The sequence below is a fragment of the Prunus avium genome, chromosome 1 (assembly GCF_965620075.1).
Source record: "Prunus avium chromosome 1, drPruAviu1.hap1.1, whole genome shotgun sequence".
Taxonomy (NCBI): Eukaryota; Viridiplantae; Streptophyta; class Magnoliopsida; order Rosales; family Rosaceae; genus Prunus; species Prunus avium.
In genome coordinates, this window is record NC_142284.1 from 55,347,185 (window position 1) to 55,367,431 (window position 20,247).

General features: G+C 36.1%; 3 protein-coding genes across 3 annotated transcripts; all 3 read right to left on the reverse strand.

The window, feature by feature from the left end:
- Positions 1–711: 711 nt before the first annotated feature.
- On the reverse strand, positions 712–3,580 carry LOC110744420 (G-type lectin S-receptor-like serine/threonine-protein kinase At2g19130). Its single transcript, XM_088250755.1, has 2 exons — positions 2,735–3,580; positions 712–2,491 (listed from the first exon to the last, which is right to left on the reverse strand). The coding sequence occupies exons 1-2, from the start codon at positions 3,309–3,311 to the stop codon at positions 861–863; spliced, it is 2,208 nt and encodes a 735-aa protein (XP_088106881.1). The 5' UTR covers positions 3,312–3,580; the 3' UTR covers positions 712–860.
- Positions 3,581–8,280: 4,700 nt separating this feature from the next.
- Positions 8,281–11,432, reverse strand: LOC110753984 (WAT1-related protein At4g08300). The gene is made up of 7 exons (XM_021954976.2): positions 11,130–11,432; positions 10,736–10,798; positions 10,501–10,617; positions 9,591–9,828; positions 9,175–9,333; positions 8,937–9,088; positions 8,281–8,709 (listed from the first exon to the last, which is right to left on the reverse strand). The coding sequence occupies exons 1-7, from the start codon at positions 11,342–11,344 to the stop codon at positions 8,550–8,552; spliced, it is 1,104 nt and encodes a 367-aa protein (XP_021810668.1). The 5' UTR covers positions 11,345–11,432; the 3' UTR covers positions 8,281–8,549.
- Positions 11,433–14,191: 2,759 nt separating this feature from the next.
- Positions 14,192–16,977, reverse strand: LOC110753634 (WAT1-related protein At4g08290). Its single transcript, XM_021954571.2, has 7 exons — positions 16,623–16,977; positions 16,469–16,531; positions 16,064–16,180; positions 15,684–15,921; positions 15,409–15,567; positions 15,115–15,266; positions 14,192–14,620 (listed from the first exon to the last, which is right to left on the reverse strand). The coding sequence occupies exons 1-7, from the start codon at positions 16,820–16,822 to the stop codon at positions 14,395–14,397; spliced, it is 1,155 nt and encodes a 384-aa protein (XP_021810263.1). The 5' UTR covers positions 16,823–16,977; the 3' UTR covers positions 14,192–14,394.
- Positions 16,978–20,247: the final 3,270 nt, after the last annotated feature.

Here is a 20,247-nt window from a genome sequence, read left to right on the forward strand (position 1 = left end):
ATCTAGCAAGAACTTCAAATGGAAGGCCCATATACAAATGACTGACCCTGCCAAGCTATTTATAAAGGAAAAAATAATTGTGTTGATGTGTGAAGTCGATGTGGGACAGAAATAGACACCCACCCCCACTTACTCTTTCTTTTTCTTCCTTCCCAGCCTCCTCCACTTTATCTTTCTTCCTTTCAAGAGCGGGAAGAAGGAGACGAAGGAAGAGAAGAGAGCGATGGAAAAAAATAGAAAAAAGAGAGAGATATGGAAGATGACGCAAAAGAGGGAGAAGAGAAAAAAAATTGCAGAGACTAACAGAGGAAGAAGGAGGAAAAATAGAAAGAGAGAGGGAGAGAAGAATAAGGAAAAAAGAAATAAAAGAGAGAGGGAGAGATGGAAAGTAACGGAAGGAAGAAGAAGGGAAAAAAATAAAAAATGAAGGTGTTGGGAGGAGAGATGAGATATGAGACAAAGCATGCTCTTAAAAAATGAAGGTGTTGGGGAGATATGAGACAAAGTAACGGGCCTTTTCAAACTATTAATATTATATATAATATAACTATATTAATTAAATAAAATAATTATAATCGGGCCGGGCCGGGCTTTTAAAGGGCTTAAAAATGAAGCCCAAGCCCTACTCATTAGACTTCGGGCCGGGCCAAGCCCGCCCATTACTTCGGGCCGGGTAAGCCCATGCATTAAAAAATAGGGCCAGGTTCGGGCCAGCCCATCGGGCCCGGGCTTTTTTTCCAGGCCTAGCTCAAACCAAATGACCAAATGGAAAAGGCACATCAAGTGTTTATTTGATGCTCTTCTTCAGATCTCTTGGAGATGGTTGAAGATGTGGTGCTCTTGGTCTGAGAGGAAGCTGTTTAAGTGTTATTGCTCCTTTGATGTGAACTCTGGCTTGAAGATGACTCAGTGAAGAAGATTATTTGCTCCTGGTCGTCTCCAAGGACTTGGAGAGATCTTGGTATTGGTGGCAGGTTGACATCCGAAACTCCCTCAAGGATTTGCACCACCTGGCCCATTGATGGCCTATGAGCCTCATCATCTTGAACACACCAGCAAGCAACTCTACAAATCCTTGTGAGCTCTTGTACATCAGCATTTCCATCTAGCCTGGGGTCTAATAGGCTCAGCACATCAGTTTCTGCAGTGCTTATCTGGCTAGCAGCCCAACTTGGGAAGAATCTAACTTTGCCATCTTCAGATTGCTCAGAGTTTCGTCGTCCCGACACGAATTCAAACAGCATCATTCCATAGCTGTAAACATCAGCTTTCACTGTTATTGCCACTCCTGAAATCCACTCCGGTGCAAGATAGCCTCTTGTCCCTCTTATAGTTGTCAGGACCCTGCTGAAATCTCTTCCAACAAGCTTTGCAAGGCCAAAGTCTGCCACTTTTGGACCAAGTTCAGTATCTAAAAGAATGTTTTCTGGCTTTATGTCACAATGTATGATGTAATCTCTGCATTTCTCATGAAGATAAGCCAACCCTCTTGCTGTCCCCAGAGCAATTTGGTACCTTTTTTTCCAATCCAAAACATTTGGACGCTTATCATGGAAAAGGTGAGAATCCAATGATCCTTTCGGCATGTAATCATAGACCAACATCCTTTCTGTACCTTCAGAGCAGAACCCGCAAAGCCGGACAAGATTGACATGTTGAATTGTCCCAATTGTGCTCACTTCAGTTCTGAATTGCTTCTCTCCTTGGCTAACACTTTCAAGCTTCTTTACTGCTATGACAGATGAATCAGGCAGGGTCCCTTTGAAAACAGAACCAAAGCCTCCTCCCCCCAATTTTTCTGAGAAGTTCTTTGTTGCATCTTGCAGATCTCTGTACCCAAAGGCCACCAATGAACCCTCTACTGCTTTTCCCATTCCAGTCACTCTCTTCCTTTGTCTCAAGATTACAACCACAATAAGGCCTAAGAGAATTGCTATTCCAGCGGCTGAGCCTGCCACAACACCAACAATCAATCCCTTATTGCTTTTAGGACTCTTAAACTCGGAAGCTGCAAGTCTGAGGTACAAAGTTATTCCCTGACTATCACTTGATGTGAGTTGTTGCAGATTGAAGAGTTCTCCGATCCAAATTGAACATCCACTGCTATTATAAGCATAAGCAGTGCAAGAGCAATTATTTAAGCAGATTGATTCACATCCAGCAATAGTCTCAACCTTCACAGACTGCTTATTTTCAGGCAATGACATAGTAGCCATTTTCAGAAACTGGTCTTGCTTCCCGTCAGCGCTAGTAGCATTCTCACAATGCAGAGGGGTTTTTCTTTTACACCCACCAGAATAAGCTTGCAAATTCCAATCCCTCTGCAACTTTGGCTCAAAACCTGTCAAACAATTACAGGAGACCGTGCTTACCTCGTTGCAACTGCCAAATGCCCCGCATAAATCATAAACTTCACATTGCTTTCTTGGTAGGTTCCAAAACAAATTCCACTGGCTGGAAATCTTCAACCATGTGAGTTGCTGAATCTGCCCTGAGGTATGCATCACGAATCGAGATATCATCTTAGGATCATAAACAGAATAGGTGAAATAACTTTCGTTTTTGTTTGTAACATAGCTGAAATTGAAGATATATTTACGCCTCATCTCAGGAACCAAGCTGAAAATACGTGACTTTGCATCCCAAGATCCACTGGTCCAATACGGTGTAGACTTATTCCAAACTATGAGATACGCATTACTTCCATTGGGGTCAAGCTCAAGAGTGAAAATACCTGGTGCAGGATCCTCTGAACTCTTCCATGAAGTGAGAGTTAAGGTTTGATTGGTGACAGTGTTGAATCCCATTGTAGCTCCTGGTAGCCATGTATGAGCTGGATGATCAAAGCTTTGCCACAAAGGCTCTGATGTATTAGCATTAGACCCAGCAGTTCTTAAGACAAGGTTTCCACTATCTAAAAGAACTGCTTGTGCAGAACCTGAGGTGGTGGTGGAGGCTAAATTTGTGGACCAAATTGGAGTGTTGGACTCATTAAAGAGAACTAAATTACCATCTGAGATCCTCAAGACTGAAGAAAATCTATCAGAAACTGGTGTTCCCCTATTTGCCACCCAAACTATGGTCTGCAAAGATACCACTTGTTTAGAGTACCACATGCCTATGTAGTAGTTTGAAGAATTACCTGGTTTGAAGAAACCTAGCACAAAAACCTTTCCTGCAGAGACAATGGTTTGATCACCAGAGATAGATTGGTTTGCAGCGATGGTGTCAGCTGCAATGCAAACCTGGGTTTTGAGATGTAGGCATAAGCAAAGCAAAAGCACCAAACTTTGTTTGGTTTTGGCATCCATGGCTGCACAAAACCAATTTGCAGACAAGTTCTAGATACTTTATTGCACCAAGAACTTAAACTTTAAAGAAAGGAGAGAAAGAGAGAGGGAGAGAGTGGACTTGAATTTTCTGTTCTACCCCATGGTTTTGGTCACTTGGTGGAGATTGGACTTGGGCAGGAAAGTCATCATCGTCCCATCTGTGGCAAAAAGTCAAAGATAAACTCTTCTGCCTGCAAGAAAAATTTTGTCACCTTTGGAGAAACTCAGTTCATGTGGTCAACCAAGCATGCAATAAGATTGGGGCCAAGTTTACAAAGCTTGTCAGCAACAACGTGAGATGAGACAACTTAACATGGCCAGCCCAAACGACATGGAAATATAGCTGGGGGCTGGCTTGAGGGGTTTAATCCTACCATCAGACTATTTGAAATGTTTAAATTTATTAGTTTCCTCGTATATGTTGATAGTGGGATTAAATCTCTCAAATAAGCTGCTCACTCTAAACTCCTTATTATAGTCTTTTCGTAACTTGACGCACCAAACATCATCTCAAATTTTATGTTCACTCATTTTTTGGGAAGATGCCAACGGGTCAATAATTCAGTGATAAGAGCATTTGCTAGCATATCAGTAATTATAGGTTGGAATCACAATGACACCTTCCATTCCCCCTTCCAAACTTTGACAACAACAGAATAAATTAAATTATGAGAAGGTAACATGAAAATTTATGTGATTTGTCACATCATCATCAGCAGTATGGTTGATTTATATTTATGCTGCATGTTTGTTAATAAATATCCCAAATTGATCATTCATACATACAAATTGTAAGAGACATTGAGGCCCCCGATGACTATTAATTAAAGGCTTATTATCACAAAAGGTCCCTAAGGTTTACGAAACTATCAGATTTCATCCTTAATGTTTTTTTGTGTCATTAGTGGTCCTCAAGGTTAGTATGTATGATCACAAATGGTCCCTGCCATTAGATTCCGTCAAAAACTCCGTTAGTTTGCTGATGTGGTATATATATATATATCACAAAACATCCCTGAGGTTTACACACCTATCACAAATGGTCCCTGCAATTTTTTTAAATTTTTAAAATTTAAAATTCATAAAATTTTGGTTTTATTTTTTAAATTTTATGAATTTTAAATTATTTTAAAATATATATTGTATTTTAAATACACATGACACTATATTATTTTAGATGTGGGCTCCACATAGATGCCACATCAACAAACTAATGGAGTTTTTAAAAAATAATTTAAAATTCATAAAATTTAAAAATGAAAAAAACCAAGGGTTTAGGGATTATAAATGGTCCTTAAGGTTAAAATCCTTATATAAATGATTTTTTCATTTTTAAATTTTATGAATTTTAAATTATTTTAAAAAAACTTCATTAGTTTGTTGGTGTGGCATATATGTGGAGCCCACATCTTCAAAAATATAGTGTCATATGTATTTAAAATACAATATATATTTTTAAATAATATAAAAAAGAAAACCAAAATTTTATGAATTTTAAATTAAAAAATTAAAAAATTTCGCAAGGACCATTTGTGATAGATGTGTAAACCTTAGGGATGTTTTGTGATATGTATATATGCCACGTCAGCAAACTAACGGAGTTTTTGACGGAACCTAACGGCAAGGACCATTTGTGATTATACATACTAACCTTGAGGACCACGAGTGACACAAAAAAACATTAAGGATGCAATCTGATAGTTTCGTAAACCTTAGGGACCTTTTGTGATAATAAGCCTTAATTAAACCTACCATGCTCCTGCAATAATGCACAAGTTAAGTTGGTAGTGGTGGAGCACAATTTGCGCTCTCCTTATATTTATTTTTCTGCCACTATATTTCTGCCAACTAGCTAAAAAAGCTTGACCAGAGGTCAAGATAGAACCTAGCAACAAGCAGGGCTGCGATCAATGAGTCTTTATTATTGGACTTTTCCCTTCAAGTACCAAGGTGGGTTTCAACATTTATCACAAAAAATACAGATGAAATGAACAGCTGAGATTGCTTCCGTATGAACCCAACCGGTGATGATTTTCTATTTGATGAACCGCCAACCACAAGTTACATTGGTTGGAAAAATATTTGCCTCTGTCCTGGAAGAAAGAATACAAGTTATTCCAACCACTACCAAAAAAAAAACCACAGCAATAAAGCACAAATCTAGCAAAGAAAGTGATTTGTGTAGTCTACACGGCAAAACAAAAGGAAAATCTAGCCGATGGGTCCAAGTTTCATGACTGAATTCTTGTTGACTGTTGAAGAAGGTATATAAATTTGCTAAAACGTAAGTAAGGCGCTGCATGTCAGCCGCAATGGACCAAGTCAATCAATTTGCGTTTCAATTGTTTCATTATTATGGTAATATAGAAATGAGCCGCGCCTTACTTACGTCTGAGCAAATTTATATCTTCTTCAACAGTCAACACGAATTCAGTCATGACCAATTCTATTATCTACCCATCAACATATGAACAAAAAATTTGAAACTTGGACCCATTGGCTAGATTTTCCTTTTGTTTGTCGTGTTGACAAGGCTACACATGTAACATCCCACATTGACCAACGGAGAGGGGGTAATGTGACTTATATGTACATGCACTGGCGGACTCATGAATTTTTTAGAGGATAAAAGCTTTATAAAAATAAATTGAATATAAACAAATCATAATTGATCATATCATGAGTCGTGCGTTGCAGAGCCTCTTCTTCCTCGAGTTTGCTATTGAATACTTATCATAAGAGCCAAATCATAAAAAATAAAATAAGAAGCAGATTACCAAAAAAAAAAAAAAAAAAAAGAAGAAGGAAAAAAAAAATGCAGCAATAGAACCAATTGATTTCCTTCTTTTTTAAAACCTTTTGTAATCCTTGTTTGAATAAGAAAGAAAAACATGTTTAGGCCTGCATTTCGTGGGCTTTAAAAAGTCTTAAAACAATGCAATTGCATTTCCGTATGCAATTAGTGACTCCATGTTTGGCAAGATTCCCACCTAAAATTACACCGTTCTCTTCTCTTGACCAATGAGTCATGAACCTCCCTCCTAATTCTTTCAAAGTACCGACCAAAAAAAAATGTTGTCAAGAACAGGAAGAGAGAGAAATCAGAGAGAAGGAAAGGAGGAAAAAAAAAAGGGTAAAGGAAGGAAAGTCTAGGTAATTGGGCTCAATTATATGCCAGTTCTTGCGCCCCAATCTGGCTAACTTTATGGATCTGCCCCTTCTGGGTTGCACTTTATAGGACCAAACAATATGAGATTTGGGGCTTGGGAGACTAGTTTATTATAGTTTATTATGAATCCTGTCTCTTAATCTTAAACGAGCTTCAAGCCTTCATCTTTTTCCAAACTTTTTATTATTCATTCTATGCTCTAACCCATGGGGCATTAATTCGAGATTACGCTTTTCATTTTACAACATCGTATCAGAAGATAAAAATGTTGCAATGGGCCCAATTCTTGCAAAACAGCTCGCTTGAAGTTCCATAATGTCCTTTCTTTCAATTCTTGCAAAACAGCTTGAGCGGATCTGATCAAGAATGTTGGCTCCAGCGGATTAGAAAAATGGCCAGATGTTGGTGTAGCTTCTTTTGTAGGCTATGCGACTTTTGGATGTGGGCTAATATCAACCACTCATTGGTGCCTTCTCCAATACACTTGCTTTGAACCTCATATGGAGAGAGTGATATTGGAGTTAAGTGTGGCCGTCATATCTACAAGAGAGAAACGCTCTCTTTTGAGTTGGGAAAGGAAGAGATCCGGGCTCTTTGCTTATTCTCCTAGTGTGGTGGTGCCCCATATTTAGAAGAGAAATAAAGGAAGGGCAATCACCTATTTGAAGAGGAATCTCCTATCTGACCTTGGTGGGTTGCATCCTTGTGGGAGAGTGAAGTAAGCTTCTCTTTGTCTACAGAATATGTTGAGAGAGAGTAATCAATTTGTGAGAAATCAAGTCTCTTTGTATTAGTGTGTAGGTTGATGCAACTTTGTGTAAGAGTCTCTCTTCTTTGGCTTGTTGCACATCAGCTATACTTCTAGGTTGGTTCTCCTTTTTTGTTTCTTGTGTTTGTAACTTCTATGTAATAGCTCTCTGTGTCTCTTTTCTCTGTGAGCAAGAATTTGAGATTTGTTCTTCGCTCATATGTATCTGTATTATTTATGAGTGTGAATGATTTGGTGTATTTGGGATTTGGGTTGTGAGAGTTGAACTTTGTAATCTCATGTTGTGGTGAGAGTGTTAACTCCTCTGTAATCTCTTTATGAACCTTTGTGTGTTGTTGGTTTATCTGCATATGACATATCTTGTCTTCGTTATTTTATCGATATCATATTGACTGACTTGAAACACTTCCGCGTGCACAACAATTAGAATGTCAGCATTCAATCCAAAATCAATTGGCAATAGATTGGGAGATCCAAGATCTTTCAAATGCTAAGACAAAGATTTCATCATTCAGTGTAAAATACTCTCAACAGCTGCCACACCATCAGACACAACTGCAACCATATGCAGAACAAAAAACAAATGCATACGTATGACCACGCAAAGCAATCATTTTGTTTTTCTTCACCAGAATGTCAGCCAAAACAAGCTTTCTTAATTAATTAAGAGGGAGTATAGTCCTATACTTTCATGTAAACAGAGAGCAAGGAAATCATCGTTTACTTCTTTCCCTTTAAAATTCAAATTGGCCCCCGTATCCAAGTTTCCAGGTATTTGATTCTCTCCTTCATCTTCTGCGGCCAATATTCTTATATATTATTCGGCCGTATATATAGTGATGTGAAGTAAAATTCTAAGCAATCCCATTTAGTACACACACCTGAAAAAACTCTGGAATATTCGAGGGTTTTGGTTTTCACTTTTCAGATATTATTGCAAATTGTTCGATTAAACAAAAAAAAATTATAAAAGAAAAAAAAATGGATGAAGAATATTGACAATTAAAACATAAACAAACATAATTAGCTAGAATTATTAAAATTATTACACTGATCACTTCATTCACTCTCAAGGTGCATGTGATCAATAAGTCAAAATTTAATACACTGCATGTAGTTAAATGCAACCTGACATAATTAAGGAAGGTTCCTAGAAAGATTAATTTGGGACATAATCTTTTGTGAACCTTTTACAATTCTCGAATCAGAACATCGACCAATCTTCATGATTAATTGTTCCTTAATATGGTTTAGGGATCTTGAAAATGAAATCTTGTGATCAGGTGCGTCCATTGATGCTGTTGTGATCAGCCGTCACTGGCAACTCAAGGTTATTGCTTTTCTCATCTTTCAATGGTACGCTTGAGGCTAGAGGGTCCTTGCTTTTGCCCCATACCACAGTGTAGAGACCGAAGACTATGAAAATGGCTCCAATTATACTGAGACAAAGCACACAGGAGACAAACAAACAATCAATCAGTAAAAAGAAAGATGGTCATTGCTCCGCAACCCTATTGAGGTTAGTATTGGAAAATGTTCTATTGCCGAACTGTCTGGCAACATAAGTTTTTTTTATATAGAGTCAGATTGTGAATCTCAATTCACAGTCTGGTAAGAAAACATTCCCTCGTAATCCAAACTTTTTATGGAGGTTTTAGTATTGTACCTTCCAAGGTGGACTTGTTCAGCTAAAACGATGGCTCCTAGGGCGGCGGTGATGATCATGCAGAGAGGACTGAAAGCTGTTACAAAAACCGGGCCTCGTTCCCTACTCACAACACCTTGCGCATAATATGCGAGTCCAGAACAAACAATTCCCTAATCACAAAGATCAATACAAAGTGTGTCAAATGCCTGCAATGTTTCTAAGCCTTGTTATATAGGGAAGAGTATTGTGCACTCACAGAGTAAACTGAAGCAAGGAGCCTCGAATCCCAGCCTATAACCCAAACACTCATTTTGCGTTCCACCGCTAATGTTAATACCCCACCTTCCAACACTCCCATAATGCATATCCAAGCTGTGAGAGAAAGCTGTGCTGGGTACTTCTTTAAAGTAAATGACTGAAGTGCAACACATATAAAAAAGCTTAATTAGATCAGCTTATCACAAACATTTATCCATACGAAATTTTACAAGTTGCAAAGTATTCTCTTGGTAGACATGATGACATATACGTATATGTTTTCAAATTATCAATTTTGATGAGTATGTGACTTTTTAATGCGTGACGCAATATTTAATAGTTTCGTAAGTAATTGAGTAGTTATGTTGTCAAACTGTTGGAAAGCAAATATATGTTGTAAATGTTTTGACTTACTTGAACGATGAAGAAACTGGCCCAACCACCGCAACTGGCTAAGAGCATCAAGGGGCCAGCCACCCAATGCTGGTTGGTGGAGTTGTCGGTGCTAGTGCTGTGGCTGTGTGTGTGGCCTCGTATGATATCCACAATGGGGCCTTTGTACAGTGTCATCACCATGGCTCCTCCCACAGTGATAACAGTTCCCACCACCTTTGCCAGGCTATGTAGCTTCTTAACGTTCACACTCTCTAACCTGATTAATCAGAACAATAACATAATTAGGATAGGACTTAGGCAAACTAATCATTATTAATGATTATATATCATAATTCAATTAGAAAAACTAAGATTTTAGATCAAGTATTAATATGATTCTTGTAAAATTATTCGTATATAGATATGCACGATAACGACATTTTTAAGGAATGAGAACAAATATTAATACACAACTAGGTGATATGATTGTTTATTCTAGGAACTTACTTACACTCAGAATATTATAATTTTAAAAAATAAATAATATGGTTCTAGCATGCAGTGTATTACATAAGCAGAGAATCCCAACTTTTTATTTTGGGGTTTTTTTCTTTTTCCTCTTCCAGCAAATAACACGTGTAGTGGCCAAGGCTTACATCATGTGTCACAAAAATTATCAACAAGATTCCACAAAAAAAAACAAAGGTGTAATTGTTTTTTCTTTCACGTTATGTGGGAACTGATTATGATGGCATCATGTCGACCATGATTTCATCAAAAAATAAGGGAACAAAAAAAAAATCAAGACGATGACGTGTGATTGGAATAGTATATGCCAATTCCCCTTAGTGCCTTCCAATGTGTTGGCTCTTAAGCGTACACTAACCTTTTTATTAACGAACTAAAATAATACTACGCATCCTGGAATATGATTATCTACTTTTTAAACCTGAAACAAACTGCCATTATGAAGGTGATGGCAGGAAGGACGTTGACAACAGCAGATGCAAATGTTGCTGAGGTGTACTTCATTCCCAGAAAGTATAAGTTTTGATCAAGAACTGGCCTGTAATAATCAAGTATTAATATATGATGATTGTACATGCAATAATCTAAAAATTTATTTGCCAAACTTTAGTTGTTTATCAAAAGGAGAAGAGAAAAAAATTAAGTTAGAGCATTACTCAAGAAAACCAAGCAGAACTATTCTGAGGAATATCGGGAGAGTCATTCTTGGCCTTATTTTCCTGTAAAAGAGAGTGAAAAACAATATTGTGGTCAAGTTAGTAGGGAAAAATAAGAGATATTATATAGAAACATGTACGCACATTAACATTCAAGTATTATTTTGGCATAAAATCTGACATATATGTTGTCGAATTGTAAATATATGAATCGGATATTTTGTTTGAATCTGTGACAAAAACTAACAATTTCTTAGCACGTATGATAATTCAAGTCTTTTGAAATGTAGTTTTGGTGACATAGCGCTTATACATGCATGCATGGTTGTTTGTAAAGGGGTAGAAAACCAATATATAATTGGTAGAGAGAGAGAGAGAGCGCGAGAGAGAGAACCTTTCAAGAACAAAGGCGAAGGGGGCAATAACACAAAAGGCAACAACATGACGGTAGACTGAGAGGACAAAGTTGCTCATGCCATGTTTAAACGAGACCATACTAATGATATACATGCCGGCATATCCAAATTGAAGGGAGACCATAGCCAAGTAAGGCTTGATCTTGATGAGAACTGGACTCAACTTCGACCCTGTTGGATTTTGGTCTCCCATATTTCTATTCAACACTTCTGTCCCTCTCTCTACTACCTCAACTAGTTAATTTACTTGTATTTTGAGGGATGCCAACACTAAAATGAGGAATGCTCCTCTTATAAGCCTAAAAAGCAAATAAATAGGAGACAATATTTCAAAATCATACGTACATGTCCAAGCCACTAACCCTCTCTCTCTCTCTCTCTCTCTCTCTCTCTCTCTCTCTCTCTCTCACCCAAGGATTCTAGTTGCTTGGTATATGGGTGTCTTTGGTTAATGGAGAGAGAGAGAGAGAGAGAGAGAGAGAGAGAGAGATTTAATTAAGTGGATCTCTATGAAAATAAAATGCTTTTCCTTTTTCCTTTATATTTATTTTATTGGAAGTGGGGATTCGATTCATTGACCACCAAATGAAATTTAGGCTAAGTGCTTTAGCATGATAGACGCAAGAGGCTAAGCTTATGTGGAGTTTGGGAGGAAGTGGGTGCTATGAAGAGTGGATACCACTTCAACTAATAAGCTACTTAAGACATGTCCTAGTTAAATTACCAATTTCTTTTTTGGGGACTTTTCATGGTATATGACCTTCAAATTAATGACCTCACTCCTCATCAAATAATTAGTGGGATTGACGTGGATGGTAAGTTTTGTCAAGGCAACGCACTACATGTTGATAATCTTCAATTATGTCGCCTAAAAAGCATCCCAAATCGCAGTAGTTAAGGTTAGCTTCACTTCTTCATTAAAAAAAAGGTTAGCTAAATTTCTAGCATGGCTAGCTTTTCATGCTACTTTATATATAACTTTGCCCATCAGCAAGCCACTAATGATTCAAGGGGCGGAAATTAAGGCTAATAATGGAAAACCCATTCTCTACATTCAGGCATTTTGGCTTATAAGCAAGCCACGAAATGATTCTCTCCTCATAAACTGCAAATCACATAATATATAGTTAATCACTTCCATCACCTTTTTTATTTATTTATTATTTATAAATATATTAAGATTACAAACTTCTTTCTTTATTCCTGCGTTACAATTTTTCTTAATTTTTATGCGTCGCCTTGTGAAAGAGTCGAAGAAATTGCTAATCACATCCAATTACAAAAATCGTCCATGTGCATGTCCTATGATTCTATGCAAATTTTGCAAAATTCTTCTCTTTTTTTTTTTTGCAATGTTCTGTGTGCTTTGCTCCTATATATATGTTCATGAAATAACAAGCTTAGTAGCTAACCCTTTGAGAGTGGCCTCATCTTATAAGATGCCTTTGCCTTACAGCAATATAGTGGGGAAGAGAAAAGAATAACCTATTAAGTTTAAAATATGTATATAGATATTATAATCTCACAGTATTTTCACTAATATTTTTCCTGGATGAGTATAAAACACCTGGGGAGACAAAGTCCAAACATATAAAGTTTGTGGTTTCGTGTTTGGATTCCACGAAAACAATTAATCAGGTTGGTGGAATCCCACCTTATAGTCTTGATACTGTCTTTGAAAAGAGAATGTGGTTAGAATTATTGCAAAAATAAAAAATAAAAAAGAGCAAAAGTACTGGCCAACCTTTTTTTTCCTTTTGGTGGTGAAATTTATTGACCAACTTCTATTGTGTTTTTGCTGTCCTCGTGCTCTAATTTGCAAGTGTAAGGCGATATGCAGTGAGAGAAGATGCTTTAATTTGGAACTACGGTGAGAGGAAGGAAGAAAAAAAAAATCTTGTTTATTCATGTAATATGTCCTTAATTACGTATTATGCCAAGAGATTCAAATCTTGCTGAGATGAACAAAAATAGAAGATTGAGTCAGCGGGTCTAACTCAGTGGAAAAGAACCTTGACTTGCATACTAAAGGTCTTAGGTTCGAACCCCAAAGACATCTTAGTTGTGTGTGTGAAAAACCTCATACACTGTAGTTTCGACTATCGCTTATACTCAAAAAAGAAAAAAAAAGAAGAGAAGATTGCAAGACGGGAGCACATCTGTTAGTACAATCACCATGTGCATGAAGCAAATCTCCTTTTTTTTTCTTTCTTCTTGCAATTTGCAAATGCTATATTCGTATTCTTCCGAATGGCCGTAGAGCAAGTGACCACTTGTAAGAATTTTTAGATTTTAATCCACCAAAAGTTCTTATATTAAGGATTGATACAACACCTACAAACTTCTCTTTTCTTCTTTTTCAATAGCGTACTTGCTTTTTCCCCACCCCACTGATATAATTTACAAGCCAATGGTGTCGTCTAACAGTTTTGAATTTTATTTTTAAAACCCAATGTACAAAGTTATATTGAAAAAAACATATGGAATTGCAAGTCTTTTTTACTCAGACCACACAATAAAGAAGGTCCTTTCCATAGATGGTGTGTCAGATTGGCTCTAGTGTTGTACCGTAAACGGCAGAATACAAATTTCCACTAATCAGATATGTTTGAAGAAAGAGGCCCCTAGCTACCTATTAACATGTGAGAGAATTTGAAAAGGAAACTGACAATTTATGACAATTATCTCCAATCAACCTAATATTCTTGCATGACATGTGCACCTTGCTGATAGTTGATACTCTAGGCATGTACTATATAAAGAGATAATTTGAAAAGTTACATTCTCTCAAACAACATCAATTTCTCTAAATTTTATCAATATTAATTATATTAGTTTATGAATAAATCTGTTTATTTCACGTTTATAGGTCACATTACTGGTTGTATCTTTATGTAATATCCACCGAATCTCACCAATGCGAGAAATGCGATGATGAGTGTATATAATATATGCAGCATTATTCATAAGATCTAATAAAATGCCCAAAAAAGGGAAAAGGAAAAGAAAGAAGAAAATAGTTGGAGAACATTGTGCAAGCTATATAGAATTGACATGGGTATATATTCTTATTGGGGCTTGTTGACAGCGTTTTTCAACTAGATAGTAAGAAGCTAGCTCTTAGAAAAGAAGCGGATTGCTACATGCTAATCATAGATTCATAATTACAATCAAATTCAAAAGGGAGATTAAAAAAAACATTTTCTGGTTCTTTATACGCGCAAATTCAAAGTAAGATTAGCATTATTTTTGGACCGCCATATATTGCATTTCCGATGGCTGGTCGCTGCCATTTTTGTCAATGACCAATTTAGTCCCATTGATAGCACTTCCACTAGAAATTGGCAATTCGTGAGCTTCATCCTTCATAGCAGGACTGGATGGCACTGCTGAGCTTTTACAATAATCCTTGCTTTTACCCCACACCACAGAATAAAGGCCAAACACGATGATCACGCCTCCAATTATACTACACATCAAGTTTTAAAATTTAAAAAAAATTAAAAAACAGAGGGATTTTATATATAAACGATAGTCTAAATTAATCTAACATATAGGGGAGGAATATTTGAACTTGGGTGCAACTGGGCGGGCTCATTGGCCTGACCAACTGGCATAACCCAAGAGAAATTAAATATAATATTCAATGTATAACTATTCAGATAAAGATCATATCAATGCTTAAAGTTGATTGATTACATCACAAAGATATATACCTTCTCTAAAGTCTTTGTTCCTGAGAAAAGTTGTGTCACAAGATGGACGACATCACAACACACTTTGTACATGCCATTATTATTCCTCATTATCGATAATTTTAATTAATTAGGGTTGGAATTTGTCATAATATAGGAGTAACGTGCACAACATAAAATGTGGCATATACCAGAAGATTAGGATTAAGAAAAATTCAAGCCGGGGGAAATATGATGTTAGCCCAATTTTATTTTATTTTTTCTTTACCTGCCAAGGTGAAGTTTCTCAGCTAGAATAATGGAACCCAGAATAGAGACGATGATCATGCAGAGAGGGTTGAAAGCTGTTACGAAAACCGGGCCTCTAGTCTTCATCACCAAGCCTTGCACGTAGTAAGCAATTCCAGAGGCAATTATTCCCTAAATCATTGACAATGCATCTTCTAATTAGTTAAAAATGAAGAAATATTTACATATTGAAAAAAAAAAAAATCACAATCACATTTAAAAATGACAATTCGTGTTAGCAGGTCGTGTTCCCGTTGCATTATATGGAACTAACCGAGTAGAGAGGCGCTAGGAGCCTCGAATCCCAGCCGACCGCCCACGCACTAGCACGACGCTCTACAGTAACTGCCACGGCTGCACCTTGCAACGCTCCCACCAAGCATATCAAGCAGGAAAGTGAGATGTTTGCTGGGTATTTCTTCACTGTTATGGACTGGATAGATACGTAAATTAACGTCAATCACGTCACATATATCCTTATAATAATTAAGCTTCATATTACATGCATGCAAACATAATTTAATTACTGATCATGCAATTAATACTTACTTGCAATACGTAGAAACAGGACCAAGCAACACAGCCTATGAGGATGAAGAGTGTCCCGGTTACCCAGTGTTGGTCGGAGGATGTAGTGGTGCTGCTGTGGCTGCTGGTTTTGTGTGACCATAGGAGGTCAACGACAGGGCCTTTGTACACTGTCATCAGCAAGGCGCCAGCAAAAGTTACTAGGGTTCCTATCACCTTGGCTTGACTGCGTACCTCTTTCATCTTTACAGTTTCTACCCTGCATAATTTTATAACCCACATGTTATTATATTATGGTTTAGCGGAGATTTTTTTTTTCTTTTTCGGAACTTATGTTGTTAGACGAATACTTATTTTTCCGAATTATAAATTAGGAATGAATCTAATTCATTTATTTTTACCGAAAAATAACTGCGATAACAAAGGTGACAGACGGGACGGCGTTCATGATAGCAGATGTAAATGATGCCGATGTGTATTTCATCCCCAAGTATGTAAACCCCTGATCAACAATTGGCCTGCACAATCAGGTGAATACGTATTAAAAATGAAATAAAAAAATCCAAGTCATACGCATTAGCATTATTGGACTCCCCTATCTCTGTTTGCTCCTCCTAGTCACGATCAACATTCAACTGTAACATGATTGGGAACCTGTGGGACAGCTGTACCACTTCTTTTTTTTCTCTTTCTTTTTTAAGTTTAAAACTTTACATGTACCACATTTAATTATCGCATTTGTTACAGACGTGAAATTCATATATGATTAGCAATACTTAGTATGCTTGTTAGTGAGAGATCTTTACTCTAGGAATCCCAGCACCATTATGTGCAAAAAGATGGAAATCGTCATTTTTGGTCTCGTTTTCCTGTAAAACAAATGAAAATTAATTCAAAGAGAAAAAACTTAATTAATTTCAGATTATTTTTACTTAAATGTGACTAATAAGAGATAGAAACCTTTCAAGAACCAAGGCGAAAGGAGCAAGGAAGAGGGCTGCAGCAGCATTGCGATAGACGATGAGAACAAATCGGTTCATGCCATGGTTGAGAGTAACCATGCTGATTATGTACAGCCCTGCAGACCCAAATTGCAAGCTCACAACAAGCAAGTAAGGTTTCAGCTTATTCAACATAACACCAAACTGCCCATATGCCATCTCTCTCTCTCTTGATTTAACTTAATTTCTTCCTGGTGAGAAGTGGAACTGGTTGACTGGGGATGAAATTAAAAGGTGCATGCAATGGCCTTCTTATAGAGAAAAAAAAGATTAATTATGATAGGATAATAAACCCTTTATTGTGTCACTGGTCCTATTATGTCCACCTATACTGTATTTATATTATTGTTGGATTCTTTATATGAGACGTATGCATTATCGCTTGTATAGAGCCACTTATACCAACACCCACTTCAAGAAAAAGGGTTTTATTTTGCAATCCTTGTGGATATGCATGGCCCTGTCTTTGAAAGTATGCTTGCTTCGGTCATTACTGATAAACGAATGTGCAATTGTGCTTTTCTGTGTCTTTGTGCTTCAATTGTGCTGGTTGGTTGTGTATGGGAGTTTCATTTTACAATGAATATAGAGGTAGCTTTAATATCTTGTTTGTCTCTTTTCAGGAGGGGTCGATCTCATCTTAAAGAACTTCTGGATATTTCTTGAAAAAATTAGGCAAACAATCCATCACCAACTTTTTTTTGTAATCACAAAAGTTCTTAAACCAATTTACAGTAAACACCAACTATTATATCTACTGGTTTTGCTAAATATGTATCAGTGTAATTTTTGGTTAAGCAAGATAGAGGAAGGTAGGGGTCAAAATTTTGTTTTGGATAAAATTAGCAAAAAGCTGATGTCTACATCTAAATTTTATAAGTTTTCTAATTAGCAAGTAAACACACCAATAGTTGCTTCCCATTTAGCATGCATGATGAGGACAGGTCATGCTCCGTAATCCATTAAGTAATTGAGCTTTTAACTGTACCATTATTGAGATTTATATATCTTTTATTTTTATTTTTTATGCAATCGATATTTTACTTTAATATAATCTAAATTACCATAAGGGATATTCGAACTCGGTGCATAGTGGGAAGCACATCCGCTCTAATCAACTTGACTAAGTATTTATATATGTATAATTTTTTAAAACATTTGTTAATCAATCAAAAAAGATCTGTGCCACAAACTTGGAGCCTTTTTAATTCTTTGTAGGAGATCAGAATTACCAATCAGACTATGCCCTACCATTTAATTTTTCTTGTTGTTGCAGGGACCCTTTGGTTACCTAAATGGGAAATACACATCCCTTTGCAACTCGTGCATACATGGGACATGTACTATATGACTTGGGTCAAAGAAACCTTCTGATATTTTTGTTTTTGATTGAGAAAAGTAATGTATTCATTGAAAAAAATTACAGCAGATTTTCAATCAAGATATCTTGAATAATATCAGGAAGATCGTGACACCATGAAGATGCGTGAATCAAAAAACAAATAAGATTATGCTAATCCATGCGCCGCTTCTGAATTTTGATCAATGTGATAAGTGTTTTTTTTCTCTCTCTTTTCAATCTTATCGTTTTCAAGCTAGAAACATGTCAAAGCCTTGTGTAGAAAAAAGAGCATTATGTTTGAAATGTTTTGCATGCTTGTCGGGGTGTCTTATGTTACGGATATGTTTATATGGCTCACTCTACCTTATATTTCATTAATTTAAATTGTTTATTTTTTAGGTACACTCTAAAAAATTATCACAGAAAAATCACTTGAATTTGAATTCATTTAACCACTTAATTAAATGGTCTTCATTTTAGTGTTTTCTTAAAACACCGTATTTGTCTATTTTTATGAGTCACAATTAGGTATCTTAACTGCTTCCAAATTTGTTAACTTTTTATTTATTATAAGGATGATCTATAAAGACTTGAAAAATAGAATGTTTGGATCGATGAAATTCCGTAAGAAATTTCTTAACTAAACATATCCATCAATAGAGATGACTCTATATATATGTGAACATTTGGCGATTCATGGCCGAATAATGTGGGGCGGTTTAAAGGAGAGGGAGAATTGACTCATCATTTTTAATGAGAAGGGAAATTAACAGCAATATAAAGAAGCTTTAAAATGATCTTAACATGCTAGACAGAGATGCCTCTAGCTAGCTAATCAAGTTGTGAAGTGTTTGGAACAACCACTATTTAACTCCTCATCACTTTAAGAAAAAGTGAGTGACAAAGAAAGAAGGCAGCGGATGCATCAGTTTTAGTGAAGAGAAGTTTGGTCAAAGAAATATAAGCATATCTATTACTTTTGGTATACTTTTGATTGTGGTGTGATTTAAAATTTAATCAACTTTCCTGCTCTTCTGCGTAATGTATGAGATGAAAGGACCTTTGCGTGTAATCCCCTTTTACCTCATCTTTTTAAGTGCTAATGGCAAAGTTGAGTTCATCAACTTCCGATAAGCAATAATCAATGATTGCGTTTCCTTTAGTTTTTTTCCCTTTGAATAATAATAATAATAATAATAATATTTATATTTGCATAATTAATTAATTGTGTAAGTATCATTGTCATGTTTCCTTTTTAAAAAAAAATAGTAGCGACTTGACAAGCAAAAATCTTTTTTTTTTCTTTCTCATTTTAATAGGGCATTTTTCTCAATATAATGTCTTAATTATGAATATTTATTTATAAGTTTTTTATGTCAAAATATTGGAGTGACATATACTGCATCCTATCTTTAATATCCACTGAAAAAAGAATGATTTAAAATGGATAACTCATTTTCATTCAAAAGGGTGACGATTTGATCCTTGTAATGTTGTAGAAAATAAAGATTTCGAAAAAGAGAGTGATAGGAAAATAAAGTGATGGAAATCTGTCTTCTTACAAGAAAGCAAGAGGAGAGATTAAAGCGGACAAGAAAACTTTTCCATGAATTGCAATAATGCTTGAAGATCAAAGAATTTGCTTTCTTTAATTCCAATGCAAAATGGGGGGTTTTTTTTTTTTTCATTTTTAATTAGGAGTAAATTTAGTTTTTTATTTCAAGGATGATGTGTCCAGTTTAAATTCCTTATATTAAATTTCAATGAGGCGAAAACGAAAGTCAGGCAGATCATGACAGAGAAAATCAGAATAGAGGATCCGGATTCATTATCATCATGTCAGTATGAGCATGAGAACAAACTACAGAGCCGTCTACGTCAACAAAAGTGAGTGAATTAATTGTGGAACTTGTTTAAGGGTTGTGATTTCAAACAAATCTTGCAACTTTCAAAACGTTTTCTTTTTCTTTTTATAGATAATGGACCACCTTCTCAATGATACATTTTAAACTTTTTATTTATTTATTTATTTTTCGAGAAATATAAAATTGCTTTATATTGTGGGTTAGTCTAATGTCTCCTTCCACAGACCCCCCCAGAGACCAATTATTGAGAAAGGATGAGAAAGGAAGGGGTTAAGTGTCCATCTTGCATATGTAGTTTCATCTACATTTTTCTTTGATAGAAAACACAGTCAACTGTAACGGAAATAAAGGCAGAAGAACAAAAAGGGATCAAGAAA